The 18086-nt window shown below is 41.5% G+C and overlaps 1 protein-coding gene across 1 annotated transcript in view; it reads left to right on the forward strand.

Annotated features, from left to right (window-relative positions):
• Positions 1-16775, forward strand: part of pcp4b (Purkinje cell protein 4b) — a 31788-nt gene extending 15013 nt beyond the window's left edge. Inside the window, exons 2-3 of the mRNA XM_054794311.1 lie at positions 5430-5481; positions 16311-16775. Of these exons, the coding sequence (XP_054650286.1) occupies positions 5430-5481; positions 16311-16441 (183 nt within the window). The 3' untranslated portion in view covers positions 16442-16775. The remainder of the gene's footprint in view (positions 1-5429; positions 5482-16310) is intronic.
• Positions 16776-18086: the final 1311 nt, after the last annotated feature.

Raw genomic sequence — 18086 nt, forward strand, 5'->3', positions numbered from 1 at the left:
CATTCCATAATTATGACTTTTTATCTCGTAATTTCGACGTTTTAGCTCATCATTATGACTTTTCTTTCTTTTAATTGTGACCTTTTATTTCATAATTTATTTTTATTTCATAATTTTGACTTTTTATCTCATAATTATTACTTCTTATCTCACAATTTCAACTTTTTATCTTTTTATTATGACTTTTTATCTCGTAATTTTGATGTTTTATCTCATAATTATGACATTTTATCTCATAATTTCTACTTTTTATCTCATAATTTTGACTTTTAATTTCAAAATGTTGACTTACAATTGGGATATGTTTTGTGTGTTTCAATGTTGGAAACGGGCTTCCATACTAACTAAGCACTGCTTCAAAAAACATGAGCATTATTGCTGCAGGCAACCGCGTGATGTAGCTTTCTTTTCACATTAACTCCACAAGATGGCTGCGTTTGAAGTATCAGGAGTTGTCAGAATCCAGCAGTTTTATCTACCTCTGTATGCGCTTTAAAATGTTGCTACTCCGATGTTGATATGAAACATTTGCCGATGGGTCATTTACAGTAAACTCATTCGCGGTATTAATGCTGACTGAGGAGGTTGCTCCTTACCGCTATTACAACACTGGTTCTGGAGTTGCTGTGCAACATACAGTACATGCACTACAAATCACTATTAAGGCTTAAAAATGAAGTTGTAAGCCTTTTTAAGTAACGTTTTAAAATATTTTTAAAAAATGCCACCACCCTGGGGGCGGCTGTGTTGCATACAATGAAAATGTCATACTTGCACTGAGCTGCTAGCTGTGAGTATCATATAGCACTGCATCTGATGCACACGTAACAAATAACAAGGTTGTTTGTGGATGGCGTCTTGCATGCGGCGTCCAATAAGGAAAAATAATAATGCTAGGAGGAAGCAATGTTGTCTAAATAAAGAGCTAATAATGTAATGTGTTCTGAATGGCCAATCACAGTGAAGATACTTTATTCTCTGATGTGCAACGTGCTTACAATGTATGCACAGTACAACTTCTGCTTGACTCATTGAGTGTGTGTGTGTGTTTGTGTGTGTTTCCTGCCTGTATTTGTGTGCTTCCATATTTTTCCCCTTGAAGTATCATAATTGAGAGCCCAGAGGCACAACTTTTCATGCAGGCCACAGTCGCATGCTGTGTATATTTGTGTGTGTGCGCGTGTGCGTGTTTCAAATTCACCTCAATGTGTCCCTCGGAGGCCGCTAATGATAAATGAGAGGTTCAATATGAATCTCACTGCTCTCCATCACTCTCATCAATGTAATTACAGCTTTTCCCTCCCCACTTCCACTTGTTTGTGTGTACATTCTGCTCACAGGCAAGTTGATTTGTTCGGCTGTATGTGTGTGTGTGTGTGTGTGTGTGTGTAGAGCCTCGTCCCGCTCAGTAATCTCACTCGTGGAGCCACTGTTATGACAATTTACACTTGGCTCAGTCCCACAGCTGCTGAGGCGTGACGCTTCTTCTTCTCCTTCGCCCTCACCGCCACCCTGAGGAGTGTGATAGCGCCTCATCACCTCAGTGCACTGAGCATGTGCAACAACTCATAATCTCATGACCTCGCTTAGGTCTTGGGGGCCGCAACCCTGCTCGACCATCATCTTGAATGCAAATACACAAAAGACACACAAAGGAGTTGATTATTTTTTTACTTCAAGCCATCTGGATCAGTACTGTCAGTGACTTTCATGTTTTTATAAAATCAAACTGCGGCCTCCACTCTGATGTCTCATTAACATTGAAACATATATTGCTTGAATTAATCATCATTACCATCATTTTTGCAGTGATTGAATATATTCTACCACCCAGTCACTTCCAGCCCCCAGGTGTGCGGTCTACCACAAAAAATACCCACATTGGCATTAACAGCTGTTTTTTTTTAATTTACCTCTGTATACACTTTAAAATACTCATGCTGTTGGAGTTACGCTGCTGAACTCATCAGAATTGTTAGGTTTGTGCTTTACCGCTATTACAACATTGGTTCTGATACTGCGGTGCAACATTCACTTCCAAGCATTAGTATATTTTTTTAAAAACATAGTGTAAATAACCCTAAAAGTTATATTTAATTTGATTATATTTAATCAGAGCTTTCTACAAAAAGGCTATATCCGTATGTGTGATGCACTGATCCATATTTTTTCCGCTTTTGATCTAATCCTGATACCTGAATTTGGATATCTGCCGATATCTCGACAATTCCGATACCAGAGCTCTGTTTGCTTTAACATACAACTAAGTGCTCAGCCTGACGCCTTCACGACAGTTGGACAACACAGAACTCTTAACATTGCACATAACCTCCAGGTTGCTGCATTATCATGATTGTGGATTTTACGCAAGGTCGTAAGAAACTCCTCTCTATGGTCCACTATGATATCGTTTTATGTTGTGTGGATGTCCAACTGTGTTGTGTGGCTGTGAACGTGGAAGGTGACTTGCTTGTATGTGTGTGTGTGTGAGTGTGTGCGGCGGGGCGATGCATGTGTGGGAACAGCTACATTCGCTGATAATTGATCATTTTCGATACGTGAATTACACTGGCATCAAATCCCGATACTAATACTGGATCTTACCGGCCCCATCCCTAATTAAATTGAGTAAATTTAGGTTAGTTTTAGAATGAGGATGAACTGTTTTCCGACAATTCATTGCAAAAAAGCGTGTAACCCGAAAAGTCTGAGCATTTTCCAACTAATTACAACACATGATTTTATTTGTACATAATCCTACTACATTCTTAGAGGGAATCGGGCGCAATTACAGTATATTAGTATGCATACTACTTCCTAAAAACACAGACACCATCTGTCAGGTATTATTCGTTTATTACATGAGTTGGAGGAAAATGTTTGACCACAAGACATGAGCATACACAACATACTGTATCTGTTGTTTTTTGTTTTGCACAAAACAAACAAAAAAAGACTCGTATAAAGAGGAAACTTCCAAACGGCATCAACCCTTCGTTCCTCTCCCTGACATGAAAGTGCCAAACACTCTGCTGTTTGAAATTCATAGAAAGTCCTGAATTAATAATGCAGAGAGACAAGCTGAGAAAAGAGGACAAATAGCATGATGCCTTTTGGAGTCCTGCTATTAAAGCACACTGACATGAACAAATAGGAAACCTTGGTACAAGTGGGGATTACAATGACGTGGTTGCAGCGGGAAGCGGGGGAGATGCTGCTGAGTTCCCAAAGGACGCGAGCACATACATTGCGACTAAATGGAACAATCATTTCCTGTCTCCGTTTGGTTACCCAGCACAACCTCAGTGTGTTCCCTGTTGCAGTATTCACCCTCGCGAAGAACAGAACAAAACACACTGTTTTGTAATGATCAGCCAGAAGAAGACGGTGTGGATCATCTTATAAATGTTGAACTCATTTGAAAGTAATTGACTTTGCCTGCAGAGATACAAAGATACATTACGGTACGAAGCCTGGATGCTGTGCTGGAATGCTGTTTGGCAGACTTTGAATGTTGACATTATTAACTGTCATGCTGACGTCACATGTAAAAATAAGTAAACCGCTGTGAAATGACGAAAGCAAAGGTGACTTGTGTGATAGTTAAAAATGTTAAAAAGAAAATCAGAAAAGTAAGTAAGCAATCTTCTTGTGTCCGAGGCCATCTTGATGCAGCAATTCTTGTTTCAATCCTCAGAGAGTTCTTTGCCATGAGGTGCCACGTTGAACTTGTAGTAACCAGTATGAGAGACTGTGAGAACCTTCAAGGGTACCTATTACACAAATTTTCGGGCCTTTGTATTGAGTTCTGGACTCCTATGAGCAGCTACACACGATAACCTGCACAGAAAGCTTTCTAGATCTTCTAGATCTCTTCCTACAGTGTTTCCTGCCTCCTGCCCAAATGGTCTGTGTAATCTAGAACACCCCCGGCCCCCCTCCAGGCACACCTCCCGCCCAGCCCACTCCTCTGTGATTGGTCACACTCCCTCCGCTCGCTATATGCACGCCCTATAATGCTACACAGACAACCGCTTTTGTCCAATTACTTACACAAAATGAACACAGTTAGGACACTGATAAATTGTTACTTGCAGTTTGCTCTTCTGACTCTTCAACACGACCAAGTAAGGTTGGAAAGTCGTCGTACTTCAGCAGTTTGGCGGATAGCCCAGCTTCGTATCGGCCCATGTACACAAAACAGTCCCGTGTGAAGTGCCGTTGACAGATGAGCATATTTTTCTCCATTGCTCGGCGTGTGAACAGAGCGAAGCTGAGCAGGGGGAGGGCAGGCCTACAGTCAGGCCTACAATCAGACAGTAGGACGTCCATGTATGGGACTTGCCGGGTGGACTGCTGCCCAGTACCGTTTGTCGTTTTTTCTTGAACATGGCAGCCAGAGAGTGTTTTTCTTTTGTAAGAATTGTGAACAAAGAACCAGATTCTCAACATTCATCCAATTACGTGACCCAATATCCAATTTTACTGTTTGCTGATAACCATTAGCACGAGCGGTGGTGGGGGGTGAGGAGCTTGAGCCGATCCTCGACCCCTGACCACTCACAACAGAGTAGGCGTGGTCAGGGAAGGAGGCTGCGGAATTCGAGCATTCCGGCCAAGAGGAGAAGAATGCAGATTTACCCAGTGCACAGCTGAGATCCAGTATCATTTTAAAAGCCCCTGAAATGAGCAGGATGGGGTCCCAAATGGCCCATTAACACACCTGTTACCGTGCTTTAGGATATCTTCAATGCTTCTTAAAGACATTTGAGGGTGTTTTTGCCACTCTTTCTCTCTTCCCCTTCTTTGCTGCGGAGTTGATTTTAGTCATCAATTTCCCCGCCACCAAAGATTGTATAAGTAGGTCTTAACTGCAGATGGGCGTTATTGATCCTGCTCTGTCATCGCAGCTCCCACCAAGGCCGTGTGCTCATTTGAAACACAAGCTGACAACCTGTCGGCTACGCTGCAACAAAGTTGTCCACCTAGGCGATGAGCAGAGCGAGAGACAACTTCATTCGGTTGCGTGGAAACGTTTCAAATTTGCTTTATTTAATTCGATCAGTCGTTCATGCCATCATCTATCTTGTGAAATTCACATGAACGTGGTCATATTCTTGGGAACAACGTGCAGGCTTGTAGGGCGGCTTTGTTTACGTGCCGTGGCTGTGAGCATAGATGGATTGTAAACACATGCTCAGGGACATCACTTGTGAGACGGATGACTGATGCTGAATTATTTAACAAGAGGCAGATGTGGCAGGAGAAGCAAACAAGAGCAGAATGTGATGCAAGAAGGTACATAGCTGCATCGGTTCTGAATCACCTGCAAAAGTCTTAGCCCCGCACGATCGAATGTGCTCGTCTTTAAAGCAGCTATGCTGTCCAGAAAGTATTGCACTAATCAAATGATTGCTTTTCCTCTGCAGAGACAAGTTTCTGGGCCTGCTGCCGGCAACAACAAAACCTCCGGAGGACAAGGTAAGAGGAGAAAAAATGCTGCATGCTCATCCGAAGGTCAAATAATAAACAAACAACAAACAACAGCAAGCGCTCAGCTATGCCGTGTCTAACAAGGTGAATGTTTGTGCAGAATGTCAAAGCAGGGTTTGGAAATAGATTTTGGAAATAGATATTTGCTGTTTAAGATAAAGAATGGATGAATATTGCATCACTTTTTGTTTTTTATGAATTTTTCTTTTTTTTTTCGATACACAGTACGTACAAAAAAAATATTGTACACTTGAAACAGTTTAAATGTCCCTGCCCTTTTGCGTCCATGAGTCTTTTGCATTGGAATTAGCAATTGTTTGTCAGGGCTGCAATATTTTCCACTCTTTTTTAGACAAAGTACGTCAACATGCTTATCTGCCGCAGAGATATGACACATTCAGAACACCTTTAACCGGGAAAAGTTGCACCCTGTTGTTTTTATCTGCACACACACACACAGACACACACACACACACACACACACACACAGAGTTTCTAGAAGTGACACTTTTTTCATCTCTTTCTGAGGAACGATTGGCTGTCCAAACTGAGACTGACTGGAGCCAGTTTAAAGTAATACCCCAAACAACTGAAAAAATGTTTTACACCCATTGCACCAGCTCTCTGACAGAAAGAAAGTAGAACAGGATTCCTTTTTGGAGATCAATTGGACTTTGCTCTCTCCAGCGCTGGCATTGCAGTTGCTCGTATCTACCGGGTACTCTCGCTTGAATTAAATTGGAGACGTGCTTGCGACTCCTAGACTCCTTTCACAGCTGTTAGAATAAAAGAATCTGCGGGGACTTTTGCCCTGTAAAAGGGTGGGCCCCAACAAATTCCACCACAGGGCGCCAGTTCAAATGTAAACAAGCCACAAATGCAGTGTTCATTTCGACAGCAGTTTTAAACTCCATTTCAGTCACTTTTTTTCAGTTGACTTTATTTTAGTTTTAGTATTATTTTTGTTTAAATTGATTAAGTTTTAGTCTCGTTTTAGTTGACTAAGTTTCAAAACAAACATCTTTGTCAACTAAAATATTTTGTCCAGACTTTGAATATGAATGTTGTATGAATAATACGACACAGTACGACTGTATGGAGTGATAAATCAGCTCCCCATAACGCACTCGTCATCTGTAATACAACTCTGCTCTTTCTCAGGAATAAAAACAGCAGTAAACATGTGAAAGTAATACAATTTACAGACGTAAGATAACAGATTATTGTGGATGACGATCGCCCCACGTGGTTTACACGGTGTCTTGGTGTCCACAACATTAAACATGAAATATGTCCATATGCCGACTCGTCTTTCTCTCAGGCATAGACGTACCATATATCAGCGTGTGACTTGTTTCACTATTGCAGCATACGGTATCATTTTGGGGGTGGAAACAGCCTTACCTGACAAAAACAGTAGTTCAGTTCACCCACATGCAGGAAAAGTATCTGTGATTGACTATACAGTAATACCTTGTTTATCACAGTTCATCTGTTTGAGACTCAACCGTGATAAGTGCATTTCCGTGAAGTAGGATTCCTTCTTTATGAATGGAATATTTTCGTAGTTAGAGCATAGAAACTTGTTCATTACCTGCTAAATACGGGTTTTAACATGATTAGAGCCCTCGAGACATGAAATAACACCCCTATAGTCACCTTGACACTCACATTACCCAATATAGTAGACATAATAATAGAAAATAAGACATAATATATAGACATAATGTCATTGCCTTCCGGTTTCTGGACAGTTCTTCCCGCGTGGCTATTGTCTCATCATCAGTGTAACAGAATGTAACATTACTGACACCTAGTGACCAGTGTAGAAAACTACATATCACAATGTGTCTTTCAAAGCATTTTTTTTGCCAATTTTATGCTTGGAAACGTTTACTTTAGGAAAAATATATGTAAAATATAACTGGATTTAATTTCTGTCAAAATGTTCATCTTGTTTTTATTTGTTGATGAAATGATCAGTTTGTGTTTTCGTAGTTTGTGCATTTGCTTTGAATGTTTGAAAAAAGATCGTTGACACAAACAATGACGAATACTAACAAAATCAATACTGCACAAATACAAAGAAGAATATATAAGATATATTTTTAACAACAAACTAGGATATATATATAATTACCTTCTCATTTCCGTATGCATTTTAAACTACCAAAGACTACATTTAGAATACAGGAAGTGAGCAAATGTTTGCAATAGATGTGAAACGGATGGGGGATAGGATTGAATAAGCTTTGCTTTTTCCTGCTCCTTTTAGGACACGTAGAAGAGTAAATTGTACTATGTGATGTATTCCAATGTAACCTGTATGTGTGTTCAGAATACATGAAACCATTACCATTATCATGTCTGAAATATGCCCATTTTTACTTTACTTTATTGAAAGAAAGATAAATGACAGGGTGGGATTATTTATATTTGTATGTAGTAACAGCGCCAAACTAACTGAAAATTGAAATCAAGAGATGGCACACGTCTGGAAATCTATTTACCTAACACTGGTTTCTTTAATAGCAGAATATTTGAATCAGACTTTAACTGTGTTCTTATGAGCAATGAGGCGTTGTGTTCAAAGACACCACGTCATTTAAGTTGAATTCACATATTTTGAGTGAATTTTTGGGGATTTCCGAGCACACTTAAATGACTTCAATTGCACTTCCGCATTAAGAGTTACAAAGTGAGTGATAAGAATATCCAGTTATTGATTTTCACTGCATTTCCGTTTATTTAGACCCACCATACAAGCACAATAAAGACGTTGTTCATGAATGCATCTGGCAGAGCGTCAGCGTCAGACACCTTGTGAGTCTGTGGGGGGCTACACTGTGCCGCCGTCTGTCGTCATGATAATCATAGAGAGCCGTGGCTTGCCATGATGCATGTGTGCCATTAACACGCTATTATTGACAGCCCAAACCTGTCTTAGCGGCCACCTTTATAGAAGGGCCACCTGCCTATAGCAGCCACTGAAAAATCCCCCCCAGCAAATTTACATGTTATAGACCCTGTGTATAGCAGTCACCTGTCCAACGCGGCCAGCGGCCACCCATTTTGTCTCCCTTGGTCAATATCTGACTGCATATAGCGGCCAAATTACCGACTCAAGTAGAAGCTTCATGCACGAAAAAGTTTTGTTTTTCAATCAATGAAGCCGTCGTGTGTAGACTTTAATTACTGAGTCCTAGCTCAGTCACAATCATTCACAAGATCCACACAAACTGTCAGTTGTTCCACATAAAAAAGCCATCTTCTTTTGAGCTTGCTATTTCCTGGTCAAACATGTAACTTTAAGAGCATTTGCACCAAAACATTACCGCAAAGTAGGGTGGGAACAGGACGTGCTCCCAGCGACACTACAATAAAAAAAAAACATATGCTAGCATGCATGCGGCAGCGGGAGCAAAACTGAGTTCGGTTGTACTTAACTGAAGTACTTTATCAGTTATCAGTTATTATTAAGCCTGTAGCTTCCTTTTAGTAAGTAAAAACCTTGGCTATGATTGCACTACATTGTCATGTAGACCTACAAAGTACACTTGGAAGAACAAGAGGTGAATAAATGTATTGCAACTGATGTGAAACTGATGAGGGGTAGGATTAAATAAGCTTTGCTTCTTCCTACTCCTTTTTGGACATGCAAAATTGTGAATTGTACTATGTGATGTGTTACTGTTTGACTCATGCATGTTCAGGATTAAAACCATGAACCATGATAATAACAAGCCTAGTAGTGCTGTACAACTTTTATCAGCAGTCCGCAGTGCCCTCTACTGGTCAACATTATTATTAAAAATGTTTTCCCCTTTTTTTTTCTTTTTTTTACCTCTACTGGTCAACATTCAAACAGGACGCCAACCTGTCTATTGAGGCCACCTGTCTATAGCGGCCACTTTTGCAGACTCCCTCTAGTGGCCGCTATAGACAAGTTTGACTGTATATATATATATATATATATATATATATATATATATATATATATATATATATATATATATACATATACAGAGAGAGAGAGGTTTTTTTTCATCCTGCTACAGCAGACCTTTTGACCCCAGTAGGTGCTGTTTTAAACACATTCGTATACATAAAAGCTGTTTCTACTGCAAATGCACCAATTACTGTAACGCCTCTATCCAAGTAACCTCCTACAGTTGCTGTGTACTAAGCTGCATTAGTATAAGAGAAAACCATGGAGGGTTTCCGTAAAGTGAATTTTATATTACGTCCAATATGGAAGTCGTGTCTGAAGACATTTTTCATAATATACGTGAAAAACTGAGAGGAGGAGTGGGAGGAAGGACAAGTCAAGCAGAGTTTTTAGAACATGATGGCTCATGTATTCATGATGAATGATCCAATGATTGACAGGCACACACACACACACACACACACACACTGACCACATCATCACTGTCGACATGATAGCGACAAGCATCGGAAATGAGCTCATCTGTCACTCTGGAGCACTTTTTGGTAATATTATGTTGTAGTAGCCTGGAGTCATGATGGTGCGTGCTGGCGCGCTATACCACGTACCATCCATCAGCAGGCTGCTGCAGGACTGGTCTTTACAATCAGTCACTCAAGACAATTCAGCAGTACGAGCACCACATTTTTTGCCTCATCCAAAAGCCAATTGTACTTGGCAGTAACGTTGTTAGCACATGTGTGTGCCATGATTTACACAACGGCCTGACTCAGCTGTGTAAAATAATGCAAACTGCAGGATGAAGCCCACCCCCACCCTGCTGTAAATCCTCTGATGAGGACACGCATGAGTAGAAAAGGGGACTGACTGTATACACACGGGCTTGCAGGGGCGCAGAGAAATCTGGCACAGATGACTTCACAAATCACGTTTACTGTTAAGCTCTATGCCAATACACCTGAGCAGCAGCACAGTAAACATCGACTGGCAACCCCATATTGCCTGCTCTATTCCAGTTGTGTAATTAGATGGATAATCACTTTAGGCAAAGCGCTAAACAGGTCTGTACTGCAGTGCTGCTATGCAAATTCCATAATGACGTTGTATGAGTGGCTTTGAAATGTGTTTTAGATATAAAAGCATGTCTTTATTAGAGGAAATACAGGATTTACAGTCAGTTTTCCCTCATGGGAAATAACGGCTATCGGAACGAGTCTGTTCCAGTGTCAAGCTGTCATCATGTTAACTGCACAAGTGATTTTTATGTAACATTTGAACAAATTACAAACTACAAAGAGAAGTGAACCCCTTATGTCAGGGCTGTCCAAAGTGTGACCTGGGGGGTCGGGACTTGTTTATGATAGGCCCGCGACACGTTGTAAAAGTAAAATTAAACACTAAAAAAACTCAGCAAAAATGGGGAAAATAGAAGAAGAAAACACAATGTGACAGAAAAGCTGAAATGTTAATACTAATAGTTACTAACAATAATAACAATATTTAAGTATAAGTACAGTCGTCCCTTGTTTACTGCGGTTCATTGGTTCCAGATCAGACTGCAATATGTGAATTTGCAAGAAGTAGGATTGAATATAAATAAATTGAATATTTCCATGGCAAGAGCATAGAAAACCTGTTTACGACCTTATCAATATCATTTGAGCAATGATTCGAGCCCCGTCTACATAAAATAACACCCCTATAGCCACCTTTACACATTTGCTAATCGTAGAAAATAAGCCATCTTAGACATAAATAAGATAAGACAGACTCACAAGTTAGCATTGACAGCGTACTTCCTGGTGCTGTTGTCTCATCAAGTTATTGACACCTAGAGACCAGTGCAGATAGAATACTTCTCTACTGCCGCTGCTTGAGGAGAGACTCACGATGCACTGCGGTCGCTTTATTAACAAGCAGGGAACACATGCGGTGAACATTCACACAGGAGCTGCTGTCAGCCACTCTCTACGCTAACCTGCTGCTAGCACTCAGCTACAGTCAACTCTAGCTAGCTGACATCACACACACGTCACATCCCAGGCCCCGCTTTTTAAAGGCGCACACAAGTCAGAGATGCTCTATTACACTTTATATCGCATCTTTTGAATGTCTTATATCTGTATTTTTCTTCATTTTGCCATTTCTATGCTTGAAAATGATTAATTTAGTTCATGAATATGTACAATTTGCTTAAATACGCATATTTTTGGACAAATAATAGACACTATTAAACCACAAAGCAGTGAATATTTACTAATTCCTGAGTATTTGAAAGACTGCGATACACTGAGGCCGCCATGTTCGAACCACAATGTAGTGAGGGACGACTGTCATTTTTTTACATTATTTGTTTAGAAAATTAAAAAAAATATATAAAAATATCAAAGTGGCCACCTACACCTTTGTTTTCTCTGTTTGTGTAAATTTGGGACACCCCTGGCTTTTGTAAAAACATGAACCTTAACCGTGACAATGAGACGTACGTGTCACGCATCTTGCATTTTCATGTACATTCTCGTCTTCTCCTGTTATTATTGCCAAGTTTGCACTGAGCAGCCTGGACAACACGTGTGAACGAGAGTAGAAACACACTGGAACCTCCTGAGGTCCAAATTACAGCCGATTTTCAATAATGGCAAAAATGGATATGGAAATAATCTGTTCCAGTGTCAAACTGTTGCCGTGTTTGACTGTGCAGGCACATTTTGTCCACAGCCTAGATAAAAACATGTGAATGGCTGTCTCACTTTGCAATTTCCGAGAATACTGTGTCATTAAACCAGATTTAAGGTAATGGATAGTTGATACTTGGGTGGAATTCCCCATTGTACGTCCTCTAAGGCATCCCAGTTTATGACTTCATGTGTGTTTAGTCTCTTTGCTGCCTTGACTGATTGTCCCTGCAATAGTACACCTGAACCAACAAAGAAGAAGAATGTCAGCTACCATTTGTACATTTGTAGTGTGTCAATAATCAGAAATGTCTGCCTTTGGTATATCGTCCGCTAGTGTAAGCGCTCCTCCCCCACGGTTGTGAATAAGCCCAGGAATAATTTAACTGAGCTCACCTTTAGATATCAAAGTCATCCTTGTTTTTTATAAATAGATAGCGGCAGCAGCAGCAGGCTCTCAGTGATGATGACCCACTTCCTGCACCCGTTTTAATTAGCTTTACTGTAATGTCTAGTTGTTGCTGTGGTGAATTCATCTCATGCTAATTTGGAGCCATTCCATGCTAAAAAAAGGACTCCAACTGCTTCTTTTTGAGCCTTTGAAGGTGTCTGTAGCATTCACCGCATAGGATGCATGTGCATCCTGAAACCCCAAAGCAAACTTTGTTGTTGACATGCTGTGCGTTAGCGAGCGAGCCTGCAGTGGTGATCAATAGTGTCCTTCATGTGTATGCTCGTATCGATCGATACTGCAGGGGCGCTCACACTGTGCTGGCACGTCAAGGCTTTTGGAGGGGGCGGGGGTTGTTGTTTTTTTTACTTTCATATGCCAAAAAATAGTGTCAGGCTTACATACACATACATCTTCTTCTTTTTTTTTTTTTGTTTTTTTTTTTGTTTGTTTTACCCCTGTCCTGTCCAGCCTTTAAAGCAGATAGAATTGTAGATCTAAATGCGGTCAAGTGCTCAACAGATTTACTCTGCCACAATGATAATACTGCATTGAAACAGTCACACATAATAGTAGTAATGAAATGATGAACTATGATAGTGATCACAATGATAATACTGCATTGAAACAGTCACACATAATAGTAGTAATGAAATGATGAACTATGATAGTGATCACAATGACAATACTGCATTGAAAGAGTCACACATAATTGTAGTAATGAAATGATGAACTATGATAGTGAACAGAATGATAATAACTGTAATGCACATCATTGTAAAAAAAAAACTATAATTATACTGCTGATATCACCGTCGTTGTAATAAAACCAACAACATAATAACACCCTGTTAACTCAGTGAGTAATGTGGGGAAGTACATATGTACTGTGAGTGTGCATGTGTACAGGTATCTCTGTACGTGGGGAAGACTTCATATATATAAAAGGTGCAAGAATGCGTGGGCGTGTAATTGTCACTGACAATGCATGAAAGGAAAGGGGCCGCCCTCCACCTCCCAGAGAGCCCCGCCCCAGATAGCTAGGCCGAGCCCCCGCTGCCAGAAGGCCACCAGGCCCACAGGGGCAGGCAGCACAAAGATCAGCGCCCCAAGAGCCAGCCCAGAGAGCCCTCCCCCCCGGGAAGACCATGAGACCTTCTACTTTCATCGTGTGTCTCCATCTTGCTCTCTGCCAGTCCTACCATTTGCAGGTCCTCTCTAACCACATCTAGAAACCTTCTCTCCGGTCTTCCCCTTCTTCTCCAGCATCCTTCCATCCATGTTCCATGCTGCTTGTCCGCATTCGAGAGCCTGTCGCTGCCGACTTTGCCAGATGCCCATCCTGGTGCAACCCTCACCATTTATCTGACCTTATTTCCTGTTTTTTCCCCGGTAACAAAACTTGAAATCTTTGGCATGGGAAGATGCTTCTCTAGGGACGCTAGGGTTAGGGTTTTGCCTGCGGTTAGACTTGGAGCTAAGCTTAGGGTTTGGGGATAGGGTTGAGTTTAAGGTTAGGGTTAATTAGCGTTAATTAGTTAGCGTACCTGTGGTTTTTCTCCTGGTACTCCGGCTTCCTCCCTCATCCCCAAAACATGCATGACAGTTTAATTGGCGACTCTAAATTGTCCATGGGTACGAATGTGAGTGGCAATGGTTGTCTGTCGATATGTGCCCTGCAATTGGCAGAGCCCAAAGTTAGCTGGGAGGGCATACCCCCGCGACCCTAATGAGGACATGCGGCATAGAGAATGAATGAATGAATGAATGCTTTGTGACTCCGGACTATTTTTTTTACTAGAAGAGGTGGCAAAGAGGCAAGAGGAGACTCTTTGGATGGTAACCGTTGCTCACCTCTGGTTTAGAAGCGCTGAAATGAGACTTAAAATGTGTGTTTGACCACAGAGGTTTCGCTGTACAGTCCACAGTATCTTCCCTTCCTGGGATGTACTGGAAGTAGTGGCTGACATTCAGCAACACTATTAAGGCACTTCGATGCGGTCATGGCTAAATCTCTGGCAGAAGCCTCTTAAGCCAAAATAAATTGTTCACTAACTGTGTAAAACACTGCATTACATTACCTTAAGCCGCGTTTTGACTGTCCCGATCTGTCTCACTTGTCTCACGGTCTAAAAGTCTGTCTCTTATGCGTCTCGTCCTCAAATCCCTCTCCTCAAATTCACTGCTTTTTAAGTGGTGAAATCAAGGAGACGCACATTTCACGCCTCTCCAGAGACACTTTTCAAAAGACATTCTGAAAGACGGCCAAGGGAGGACGACCTCATCGTGTCACTTGTGAACCCATTTCATCTTCACCGTGGGAAAGGTTGGCACCATGCGAAGAGTCACGTCTGAAACCTTGCATCCTTTGGCACGAGTTATTATCATGCAGCAACACCTTTGGTGGAAATGGCCTGACAGCAGATACCACACTGACATGAGGTGAACTGACGGTGCCGCCAAAGGAAGTTGACTTGTTTCTGTGTTGCAGGAAAGACATCCTCAGACTGAGTGATCCATCGCTGTCACATTCAGACACTTCTTCTTTTATGAAGGAAAAGGGAGGTGCCAGAATTGGAACTCGGGTTAGGTTTTTTGGGTAAGGGGTAGGGTTGTGGTTGGGGGTGGGGTTAGAGTACGAGTTTTCGACGAGTCTTCTAACCGTGTCCTAGTCTTCTGTTCTTCAGTAGTTTGTATTCATAGATGAGATGTCTGGTGTTGCCACGGTAAAGGTCACAAGTCACTCATCTGCACTTGGGCTGAAAACACACATTGGTGCACTGAAAGTGTCAGTATCAATGAACGTAGCATTGCAAGGTTGTCTTCACACAGCAGTTAGTGACTCAGCCTCCAGCAGCAAGATACAAAAAGTCAGGGTCTCAGGGATGAAGGGGGGGGTTAACTACAGTGTCAACGCACATGTTCTCATCGCATTTTCCTTTGCTGTGCCGCCCTTGGCGCTTTCTGCTGCTTCTTAATTAGCCAGGCAGCATGTTGTATCACACATGCAGCATTGCATCACCTTCCATTCCATTCTGGAACCTCAGTAGCGTTCACAAACGTTAGCGTGTTGTGACCTTTTAAGTCTGGATGCACTCTGCTGACCCGGTGGTGGGATTTTTGTCGTTGGTAGGATTCTGCTGTATGCATGCCTATTGGGATTCATTTCTTTATTCTTGAGTAATAAAACCAAATATTCCTTCAGTGAGGATTAAATACGGGAGATCAATCTATCAACCTTTGACCTGAGAAACAACTGCTCTGACTCCACTATCTAATGACGTTCAAGAGGAACGTGGGTGGACATTTAGCACCCTTTGGTGCTTCTGTTCTCTATCAGTGGCTTCCATGCAGAGCCACAAATGAAGTGTTTGCAAATGTAAGCGTGTGTTAATTCAATTGACAAAGAGGTGATGTATGCTAACTCAATACTCAATCAGAAAAGTGGACGAGTGAGCTGGAAGACCAGAGAGGAGGTGAGAGAGGACATGCAAGAATTACCCAGAATGACTACTGCAACAACACATTATCAGTAGGGCGAAACTGACCCAGCTCACGTTCCCTATTAGTGGGGGAACAATGGAAGATGCAAAGGACAGTGCGACCCCTGATGGGAAAAGCCAAAGGTAGAAGAAGAAGAAGAACTAGAAAATGAACGCCATAACTACAAAAATGCACCACGTGCGCAGTCAATTTGACAAATTCCAACTCATCTTACTATCGTCTCTTTCTGCCCACCCAGACGCGTCCAAGACGAACCTGCCGGAAGACTTCGACATCGACATGGACAACCCAGAGACCGAGAAGGCGGCCGTTGCCATCCAGTCGCAGTTCAGGAAGTTCCAGAAGAAGAAGCGCGATGAGAAGTCCTAGTGCAAGACCCAGTGACGTTTGCATGAGTCATAACTTTGTAGTTTGAAGTCATCACTGGCTGTGATGGAGCGTCTTGTCTGTGACACATCTCATGATTACATTTCTATTGCGTACTCATCAACTGCTGTATTCAACAATTTACTGTTTTTCTCTTTGTCTCATGATTTAGTTCTTGTCCACAGATGATAAATATTGTGTTTTTGTAGATGTAGATGGAGCAAATGATGTGTGTTAGTCAACTTAGCCAACTGCATCCTTCAACTTAATCCTTTGTCCGACACCGCATGGTACTGTCAACGTACACTGAATGAATAAAGACTGTTTGTGGAACATGTGCACGACGTGTGTGTGTGTGTGTGTGTGTGTGTACTGAATTGGAATACTAAACTACAACATTTCAGAACACGCAAAAAGAGTTGCATTTTGATGAAATGAATTCCTTATGTGAATTGTACCTGAGTCCACCTACACCTGCTTCCTGCTTCCGTCTCTACTCTTTGTCACTTTTTGGCCTCCAATTTGGTAGGTGGCATTGTGACATGCTGTGCAGTGTTCCCTCACTCGGTTCACCTTTCGCGGATTTGCTTTTTTTAGTCGGATTTTGAGTGCATCTTTTTTTTTAAAATTATTATTACAATGCATGAACATTGTTACAGGCCGAGCCTGGCTCTTTAAGAAGAATTGCATTGTTGGAAGTTGAGTGTCTCACTCCCCTCACCCGTTGTTTTCTGCGTCCTGATTGGCTGTAGACCATCGTCAATCAGTGGTCCTTCGTATCACCTCGCGTGTCGACACACAAGCAAGCAACACTGGCATCGCTGGCTCGCTTGCTTGCTATCTTGTAAATGAATGTTCAGTTCCAAGGACGGCAGCAATATGTTTTAACAAGGATACAAAATACTACTGTACAGCGGAACGGCGCCAGGACGAAAAGGCACGGTCACAGGAGATAAAATACACTTTCTTGTGTCCCACCTGTAGGTTGATCATTAAAATCCAAAGGAAGGTTTGAACTTGTTTGAGAGTTCAAACAAGAGAGAAATGTGATCAAATGTTACTGCCTGTCTTGAAGAAAGCAGATCAAGTGTATGGCGAAGGGTTTTACAGCCTTAAAACATTGGAAACAAATGAAGTTGGCTACTTTGCGGATTTCACTTATTGCGGGCTATTTTGTGAAGCTATCCGCCGCGATAAACGAGGGAACACTGTACCATTCTGTGCTTTTTTTTTAGAATGAACCTTACTCTGCATAATGGCAAAAGTTACTTAGTCAAAAGTAAATGTTTTTTTAGACGGAGCTTGACATCTACAGTATGGAGACGTAATTCTACTAAAACTACTCTATTGACGCTCTTTTTCATGTTATTCTTCTTCTTATTTTCTTATTGTGACATGTGGTACAATGGTACTGTATCATTTCCAACCTTACCCTGCATAATGGCATGAAATGATTGACTCACAACTGAAGGCTTCTTTCAGGCAGGTATTGATTTTTGCCTAAAAATCACCATCTCTGCTCCTCCTGGCTTTACTGGGCTAAATCTTGGTATGTGGCATCGTAACAAGTTGGACAACCACCCTGTAGGATTTGGAACCTTACCCTTTATAATGCTTTAAGCCACAGATTGATTTCTTGATCCGTCTG

The sequence above is a fragment of the Dunckerocampus dactyliophorus genome, chromosome 12 (genome assembly GCF_027744805.1).
Source record: "Dunckerocampus dactyliophorus isolate RoL2022-P2 chromosome 12, RoL_Ddac_1.1, whole genome shotgun sequence".
NCBI classification, from domain to species: Eukaryota; Metazoa; Chordata; class Actinopteri; order Syngnathiformes; family Syngnathidae; genus Dunckerocampus; species Dunckerocampus dactyliophorus.